We start from the raw sequence: 9,855 nt of genomic DNA on the forward strand, positions 1-9,855 counted from the left end.
CTTGTAAAGGACGACCGCGCTATCCACTACGCAAATTCATGAAGATTTCATGTAGAATTGACGTCGATGTTTGCTGATCCAGCTTCTTAAGACGCATATTGATAATTTTCTAGCATTAGGTGTGACTGTGAGTAATAGGTGGTTACACATTTTGGATTATTGACTCCAGTGATTGTTTAGCAGGGTTTTCTACTACTGAGTTTAGGAGCGAGATCCAGTTGTCCTCGACCCTACTACTATATCAGTATTTGGTTACATTTAATATCGTTCTTCTTTTGAACCACTATTTGGAGTTTCCTCTAAAAGTGGTAACTGGAGCCATTTGGATGAGTTTGTCTTTGTCCAGAATAATTGGGTAACACTCCCTCGTATTCTTCTATCATTCAAGGCTAGGTAGACCTAGCGAACGAAGTCTGTCAGTGTTATTACCTATTTAATATTTTTTAAGTAAATACGACAGATTCAGGTAGCATTTCCAGATGAGGGCGTACTGAACTTCCGATCACACAAAACGAACCAGCTAAACAAGAAACATAATGGTCCGAAAAACAGGTTGCTATGATAAATAGATCAATGTAATCAAGATCAAGTGCGCGACCCACATACACCTTAAGATGTAGCAGCTTGTGATATTCAATTCAATCTGCATTTAAATACAAGGGGAAAGAGGGAAGTTGATAACGAACAAACAACATTGAGTCATACTTCTTTAGAATGTTTGAAGGTATGGGTCTCTGACACAATTCTCTAGCAGAAACAAATAAAACAAAACTGTCAGGTCAGCGCGTACGGTTTGTGTGAGCAAGATGACCAGATCTAGAGTATCTGCCGTCATAATACCAACGTCATCAGTTGTTCAGAAGAGAGGCGTGTAGTAATATCCTTACGCTGGTGGCAATGTTTGTTTCTGTAAAAAAAAGGAATATTTTATGAGCAATGATCATACCAGCACAATCAACGAATGGAACTTAGAGAATTAATCATACGAAAACTGTTTTCGGAGGTAAACGGAGCTTGTACTAAGGACCATGCGTTAATTATCAAATATACGATATTAACGGTATCAATCGGGCTTTATTATTTTGCAACAGCCAAGGTCATTTGAGATCGGATACCTAAGATCGGCGCCTTAAACAGAAAGTAGATAGAAAAAGAAAGGAAGCAGAAGGAAAAATAGGAAACGAAAAAGACTCCCAAGCGTTGCCAGCGGTGACAACACTAATGTTTTGGTCTCCTCCATGCCCTCTGGTATAAGACATCATAGAAGAAAAAAAACATTCTGCAAGGCCCCACAGTAGTCGCCCTTTACGACCATGCAGTGGTATACAGCAGACATACTATTTACCCAAACATGCATAGATTTACTGATGAACATATAAAAGCTATCAGGTGTTCGGCATTTATAGAAGTGATCATACAAAAACCATAAGGATTATATAGTGAGTATCACCTTAAATGTATCAATTGTACGGAAAGTACAGCAACAGCCATACTTATGCTATCGGGCATATGAAGCATTATTGCTATTTTGATGTGTAGGCTATATATGGTAGTATTCCAATCGTCATTGTAATTGTTCAAATATAAAATGCCTAGATATTAAAACAAACATCGTCATTACCGTTTGTACTCCAGTTGATGGCTGTAGAGTCAGTCGCACACATTATCAATGGATAAGATGTTGAGTTTTCCCACGGACACACGTAGTTTGTGTCGTGATCGTCCGCAATTACTACCCAACCATAATCGTTTTGGCAGCCACCATAATATTTGTTGATGAAGAAGTGCCTAGATGGGTGCCTGAATAAAGAAAGAAATACATTGTCTTTTAATATCAAAGGTGTCCTTGACAGTAATTTTGACGAGATTTCTTAACACGACCACGCAAATAACAATTAGTCGCCATTTGTTTACAATCGGGGTTTCCCCAACGGGCTGTAACTCATACCGAAAATGACGTCATGATAAGGGGGAATTCCCACATTACGAAGTTTCCCGATGTTAGCCGATGTTTGCCGACTTCATTATACATGGAATACCTTAACTTTGTTGACGTCGTACGTATATTTATTGACGTCGTATGTATCTTTGTTGACGTCGTATCTGAACTCTGTCGGCGTCGTATGTATCTTTCTTGATGTCGTTTGTATCTTTGCTGACGTCGTATTTGAACTCTGTCGGCGTCGTATGTATCTTTCTTGATGTCGTTTGTATCTTTGCTGACGTCGTATTTGAACTCTGTCGGCGTCGTATGTATCTTTCTTGATGTCGTTTGTATCTTTGCTGACGTCGTATTTGAACTCTGTCGGCGTCGTATGTATCTTTCTTGATGTCGTTTGTATCTTTGCTGACGTCGTATTTGAACTCTGTCGGCGTCGTATGTATCTTTCTTGAAGTCGTTTGTATCTTTGCTGACGTCGAATTTGAAATCTGTCGACTTCGTATGTATCTTTCTTGATGTCGTTTGTATCTTTGTTGACGTCGTACGTTAACTTTGCTGACGTCGTAGGTTAACTTTGCTGACGTCGTACGTTAACTTTGCTGACGTCGTACGTTAACTTTGTTGTCGTCGTACGTTAACTTTGTTGTCGTTGTACGTTAACTTTGTTGCATCTGTCGCATCTTATTTTAATCGCCCAATCAAATGTCGTGTTATATCTTAAATAACTTAGAATGGCGACGTTGAACTACATCTCTGTTATTTCTTTTTACTATTTTATTGTCGTCGTACGCAATTTTTTTTAAGTTATTTCTTTTAATGTTTTTGGTTTCCTTTGTTGACGTCTTTTTATTTGACGTTATAATATAATATTAACTTTATTAATTTTACAACAATTACGAAACAAGCTATTACAATTCATTATAAGCACTCTTGCTGGTCCAGGTGCTAGCGCGCGGGGGCTCTTATTGTGGGAGGAAACCACTTATTGCACGCTTTCCACTGCACCTTCTGACCACCTTTTTTGACGTTATACATGACCTTTATTGACATTGTAGTTTATTATCGCAGACTTCGTAGGTAAACACTATTCAAGTTTTCAATTATATTTGTTGATATCGAACAGTATCTTTGCTGACGACATACGTTATGTTTCTTGACATTATACGTTATGTTATAACCACGTGTATCATCTTTTGAGGTTGTCGTAGCTTATCTTATTAAAATCATCTGGTACATGGCTCCCTAAATAATGCTAAATTTATCTTAGTGTAACACTAACAGGAGAGGAACATTAAAAATGCACGGCCAGGCTGGTATTCGAACTCTGGACTCTCTAACAGCTACCTGGTGAACAACCCAGTCCAGTTCTGCTAAGTACTTTCATCCCTTCCTCATTTTCCGTTCATGTGTACATGTAGTGCGAAGTTAACGGAGCCTAACAGATGATTTTAGTCAGATTGCAGGCATTGTATATTTTCTTTGTTGTCGTTGTAGCTACGTTTGCTGATGTCGTACTTTATCTTTGTAAACTTTGAATTGTGTTGACATTGTGAATCGAAATTGGTTCATTGCACGCTATACGTGTCGACGATTAACACTACAGTATCTTTACTGTCGCAATTTCTTATCGTACGTTGGCATTGTTTTAGGGTTTTTTTGGCTTTGTAGACGTTATCTATTTATAGGCGTTGCTTTTGTAACCTTGTGGATGTTGTACTTTATATGTGTTAACGTCGCACGATTTGTCTAGACTGTAGGTTATCATTGTTGACGTCGATTGTTATTTTCGTTGACCCCATAGATAAATTGTTTTGACATCGTGAATTAAGTTTTTTGACTTTAATCGTTATTTTTATTGATGTATTTTGATCTTTATTTTCGTCAAATAAATAAATTCGTTTACATTTTACGTTAACTTTGTAGACGTTTGGCGTTATTTTTGTAGACGTTTATACGTTATTTTTATAGACGTTTATACGTTATTTTTGTAGACGTTAATACGTTATTTTTGTAGACGTTTTATTTTTGTAGACGTTTATACGTTATTTTTGTAGACGTTTATACTTAATTTTATAGACGTTTATACGTTATTTTTGTAGACGTTTATACGTTATTTTTGTAGACTTGTAGACGTTATTTTTGTGGACGTTTATACGTTATTTTTGTAGACGTATATACGTTATTTTGTAGACGTGTATACGTTATTTTATAGACGTTTATACGTTATTTTTGTAGACGTTTATACGTTATTTTTGTAGACGTGTATACGTTATTTTTGTGACGTTTACACGTTATTTTTGTAGAAGTTGATACGTTGTTTTTGTAGACGTTTTTACTTTATTTCTGTAGACGTGTATACGGTTTTTTGTAGACGTTTAAACGTTATTTTTGTAGCCGTTTATACGTTATTGTTTAGACGTTTATACGTTATTTTTGTAGACGTTTATACGTTATTGTTTAACGTTTATACGATATTTTTGTAGACGTTTATACATTATTTTTGTAGACGTTTTTACGTTATTTCTGTAGACGTGTATACGGTTTTTTTGTAGACATTTATACGCTATTTTTGTAGACGTCTTATACGTTATTTTTGTAGACGTTTTTACGTTATTTCTGTAGACGTGTATACGGTTTTTTTGTAGACGTTTATACGTTATTTTTGTAGACGTTTATACGTTATTGTTTAGATGTTTATACGTTATTTTTGTAGAAGTTTATACGTTATTTTTGTAGACGTTTATACATTATTTTTGTAGACTCGTATACGTTATTTTTGTAGACGTTGATACGTTATTTTTGTAGACGTTTATACGTTATTTTTGTAGACGTTTATACGTTATTTTTGTAGACGTTTATACATTATTTTTGTAGACGTGTATACGTTATTTTTGTAGACGTTTATACGTTATTTTTGTAGAAGTTTATACGTTATTTTTGTAGACGTTTATAAGTTATTTTTGCAGACGTTTATACGTTATTTTTGTAGACGTTTATACGTTATTTCTGTAGACGTGTATACGGTTTTTTGTAGACGTTTTTACGTTATTTTTGTAGAAGTTGATACGTTGTTTTTGTAGACGTTTATACGTTATTTTTGTAGACGTTTATGTTATTTTTGTAGACGTTTATGTTATTTTTGTAGACGTTTATACGTTATTTTTATAGACGTTTATACGTTATTTTGTAGACGTGTATACGTTATTTTTGTAGACGTTTATACGTTATTTTTGTAACCTTTGTACACAATCTTTATTGACGTTGTACTTGATATGTTAGACGTTGATACATTTTATTTTGTTTACGTCGAATGTTAAATGTGTTGGCATTATACTCCATAATTGATAAAGTTTTACGTTTCTTTCTGTAGACGTCGTATATTGTACGTTTTCGTAGTTGATTTTGCATGTTATCTTCGTATGTTTACAATATGTAACACAAAAGTAAACAATAACAATATACTCGATACAGGTACAACATTCCAGCTCATACAATAGTACTAAGAACTATATAAAATGGAGACGAATAGCGAATAGTAATCTCGAATAACTGATTACACTCTAGAATAAAGAGAATAAGATTAAACAAATTCGAAAACACAGTAACATTATTGGATAAACAATAACATTTATCGATAAAAATAACTATAAAGGAAAAAATGACTAAAATCTCAAATATATCATAAAATTCTGATATTTCATAAACAACAACACTTTAGAATGACGATCACAACCCTGAATGAATAATAACATTCAATCATAACAAGGGTTCATTTTGAGGTGATAAGGTATATATTGTATGACGCCCCCCCCCCCCTAAATATCATAGTTATCCTTTATAATTTTATTTAAAACAATTCAAATTTCATAATATTTTTTATTCTGATAAAATCGAAATATCTGTGTACAAGACACAACATTGCGGAGTAATTGCATCGCCATGGAACTTTAACTAAACCATTTTTTTGTATTTTTGTTTCTGGTTATCCGATATAACCTGTAAAAGTATAGTATTGGGGAAGTAGTTTGAATCAAATTATCCGATGATACGCTGTATCTGCATATAGTTGATAAAAACGACGACACAGAAATCTTTTGAAGATGATCAATGTATGTTTTTATTTATTTTTTATAATTTGGACAATAGAAAACAATTACCTGTCGATACTAAAGACGTTGGCTGCTGTTGATTTGTCAAGCAACGTGCTCTCGATAATCCTGTTGGATGCGAACCAAGAGGTGTTGGAACTGCTTGTGCCGTCAAAGCTGATTCGTCTGCTCCTTCTTCTCTCGTCACTCTTGTACTGTACTATGAAAGTTACCTAAAATAGACAGAAAAAGGACATTACAAACACTCAATACAGCACAGAAATACACAGTGCGTTACACATAGTCTATAACAAAACAGTGGTAAGGACTATGAGACACAAATTATATTTACGAAATCATGATACGCAGAAATACATCTGTAGAATCGGATTATTACAAAAATTATCTTGGTCGCAGATGATAGTTAACTTAATTAAAAGGATAACTGCAAGACAGAATTTTACACATAATCGCTTCTTAAAGATCAGACGATTACAAAAACAAAAAAATACTTCTGTGAGATTAGACGTTTACACAAAGGTTAAACATTAATTAATTACATGTAGAATGATACCAAGTCAAAATCACTTTAAAAGCCATGTCTAGTTTGACGTGTTTGCTTATGGAGACATGAATTTTTGAGTAAAAAAAACATCCTACATTTTGAACACCAAGTCTTTCCCAACAGCCAATGAGAGGATTGCGGTAAGATGGCGGCGACCAGTAGCCACGTCCATGCCAAAGGTCAACGGAATTTTGGTTCGACCCAGCATTTATCACAAACACTTTGACTGCGCCTAGAATTACAATGGATAGGCAGAAGACCATACACGTGATAAAACTAATTTTATTCATATTCACACAGATACCAAACGCTCCGTATAGCAGTGTGATGACGTCACTTTTATTATTGATAAGTATGTACTTCTGAACTTTCTAGTAACTGCATTCAAACCGACAGATTCTCTGGCCAGATGTACATGAAACGGGTTTACAAAAATAATTGAACTAAACATATGATATATCTTCAATAAGGTTAACAGTTGGAAAGATGTGTGTGTCAGAGTTTTGCTTAATACACAAAAGACGTGACCATGAGAGTGTCGTAATGAGTTAAAGAACGCGGGTCTCTTTGTCAAGCTATGCATGACAGTTTCTCCTTGTTTGTAAGAATGAATTGTACATAGATTCATATCGCACAACAACTAAAATGTTTATGTGTGGCGTTTCGGTGACTAGTACGATATGTACTCCGTCACCTTCATCAGAAAAATAACCGTTAAGGAATATATACACTGAGGTGTATTGAATGTAACCAACGACAATCAACGCGCCGAATCGATTCGGTTATCCTTTGATTTATACCCAGTCATAGTTGTGCAAGAGTTCACGTGTTCATAGACTAAAGAATGCTATGAATATCATCGGCAAAACACAGACAGATCTTGTGAGAGATTGGCGTGTCATAAACAGTTAAATCAATACCAACGTAAGGTAATGCATCTTCGCTAGCCAATGGTTACGATCCGGTACGATTCGATCTGCATACTCTTTATTGTTAAATAGTATAAGGGTGACGAGAAGGTAGAGCGGAGCGTACGGGATCGTGCAGCCCTTGGCTAGAGATGATGACGGTAACGGTACTTAACGCTAAACTGACCGAGCGATTATCGAGTTGCACTGCAGGAGATAGGAACACGCACATGAATTGTATGAGGGAACAGCGCTACTTGATTGAATCAAACCGTCTGACAGAGAAAACAACAATAACGAACACCAACACAAAGGAAGCTTTGAATGATACAGTGCCGAATATGAGGGTTAAGACCATCTCAAAAAGGAGCTCAGCAGTACAATAAAACGTTACTCCAAACAAATTTCTATTTGGTGATTACACTGTAGACACAAAACACGCGAGTAGAAAACTGAATCCTGCTAAGGCTGACCAACTCGTAGTGGTTTTTTTAAATGTACCAAATCGAAACCCAAATAAGCATTAAGACATGAACGAACGGCGACACTTCAAAACCTCAGGCAGAGACAAATATATTTATACTATTACCAGTTGGTTTAAACTTTATTTTATTCAAATTTTGTTTACCAATACATCGAAGTACATGTTTTATAGAACAGAAAAGGAAACAAAACAAGTGTCGTGATACTTATGTAAATTTGCTACCTGCTTAATAATCAACTTTTCAACACTAGCTATACGAATTAAGTAATATTACAAGTTGATAAGGGCAATGCTAGTCGTCGCGGGGATAGACGATTATGATAGCTAGGTCGTGATTATGCTCCAAGACAACAAAACATATGAACCGCTTCAGACCAATCCAACGCAAAAGTTTAAAAGACACCTCATCTCATAGCCATCATGTCCAAAATGAAACAAGAAAGTAAGGTTACTGTATCTCCATACAAATACCTGTATCTAACTGCAAAGAACACGCGCACAGTAGAGTACTGTAATCAACATCAACATAAAAGGGAAGTCACCGAGACGTATAACTGTGGAAGAAATGGCTCCACCACTGTTTAACATATTTCCCGGTCTATAGCAGACATTCTGGGACAGCTATTGGGTAAATCGAAACACTATGTCATGAATATGGCCATGACCATAATCCAAATAGCTACCGCCTTCTTAGAGTGCTTGCAGGCCAGGCTTATGGAAATGATTTGTATGTTAGAGATCATCTAGAAAGGGTCACATAGGGATTCAATTGTCATTATCAACAGCGTAGATACCAAACAGCAATAAATTTACAAGTAAAGAAGAAATCAACCGCCCAAAGTCATTTTTTGACAAACTACTTGTAAAGAAATATGACGGAACCGCGAAGGTCTTGGTCTATAGCTTAAAGTCGCATACAGACCAATTACTGAACTTTAAACCTCACCATCATTTGCAAGAGAAGTTGGGCGTGGTACGCATCCCAATAGATGCGATACGATTGTCAAAGAACAACAGGACAAACTACAAAAGAAGGATCACAATAACGGGGAAGTTGGAACATGTGAAGTTCTGTAATAGATAAAGAGAAGGGTACGAAATGCATGTTCAAAATAAAAGAAACAACAAGAAAATGTCAATTAAGGAGAAGAACAAAATAATATTTCAAGTGGTCATCCCGTAAGGATTATCTGAATACAATACGTTTGGAAATATCCTGGTACACCATAGGGAAAGCACACACAATGATTTTTTTGCAGAATACATGTTCAAATTTATACCGCAGAAAATAGCGGACAATTTGTTGAACACTGGAGAGATACGGAAATCCAAAATGATAGAAATTTACCGATCCGAATAGTTGGAGTACCAGATCAATAAATCGGCAACACATATGACACACAGCAAAATCGTGAAATTGACTGCAAACATTCGACAAACAGAACAACCTATTAAGTTGGCAGATAAAGGAGGCCATTTGGATACCCCTCAGCCTTCCAGTTCTGAATCGAAAGGATGAACTTATTGGCCAAACATTTAAAAAACATTACTGAACGAAATCGTCGATTGACTGTCATTTGATACATTAATAACCACTAAGTGTTCGTACTCTTACAACGTAGCCACATCGACGGCGATTGCATTGTCTTGTACAGGATATGGAGGTTCCCCAACGAGTATTGGTTGGTTATCATGTTTGTCTAACTCGAGTTAGTTAATTTTCACATTGTATAAAGGCATGAAGTTTACCGAGTGTCTTTTACAATTTGAAAATTGACTAACGAGTGTTAGATAAACATGATAACCTACTATCACGAGTTTGGTGACCTCTTTCTCCCATAACATTCCTATTTTATCTGGAAAGTCGT

The 9,855-nt window shown here is 35.6% G+C and overlaps 1 protein-coding gene across 1 annotated transcript; it reads right to left on the reverse strand.

Moving 5' to 3' along the window:
• Positions 1-706: 706 nt before the first annotated feature.
• LOC110460001 lies at positions 707-6,630 on the reverse strand. Its single transcript, XM_021512686.1, has 4 exons — positions 6,619-6,630; positions 6,100-6,263; positions 1,622-1,800; positions 707-907 (listed from the first exon to the last, which is right to left on the reverse strand). Exons 1-4 carry the CDS (start codon positions 6,628-6,630, stop codon positions 849-851), a joined length of 414 nt encoding a protein of 137 aa, XP_021368361.1. The 3' UTR covers positions 707-848.
• Positions 6,631-9,855: the final 3,225 nt, after the last annotated feature.

The sequence above is a fragment of the Mizuhopecten yessoensis genome, unplaced genomic scaffold, assembly GCF_002113885.1.
Source record: "Mizuhopecten yessoensis strain PY_sf001 unplaced genomic scaffold, ASM211388v2 scaffold10281, whole genome shotgun sequence".
NCBI classification, from domain to species: Eukaryota; Metazoa; Mollusca; class Bivalvia; order Pectinida; family Pectinidae; genus Mizuhopecten; species Mizuhopecten yessoensis.

What these genes read in the sequence shown, in the direction of transcription:
- LOC110460001 (XM_021512686.1), bottom strand. An exon ending in AACGTCTTTAGTATCGACAG is followed by an intron (nt 1,801 to 6,099) that starts GTAATTGTTTTC and finishes TTCTTTATTCAG; the next exon opens with GCACCCATCTAGGCACTTCT. An exon ending in CATCAACTGGAGTACAAACG is followed by an intron (nt 908 to 1,621) that starts GTAATGACGATG and finishes TTTTTTTTACAG; the next exon opens with AAACAAACATTGCCACCAGC.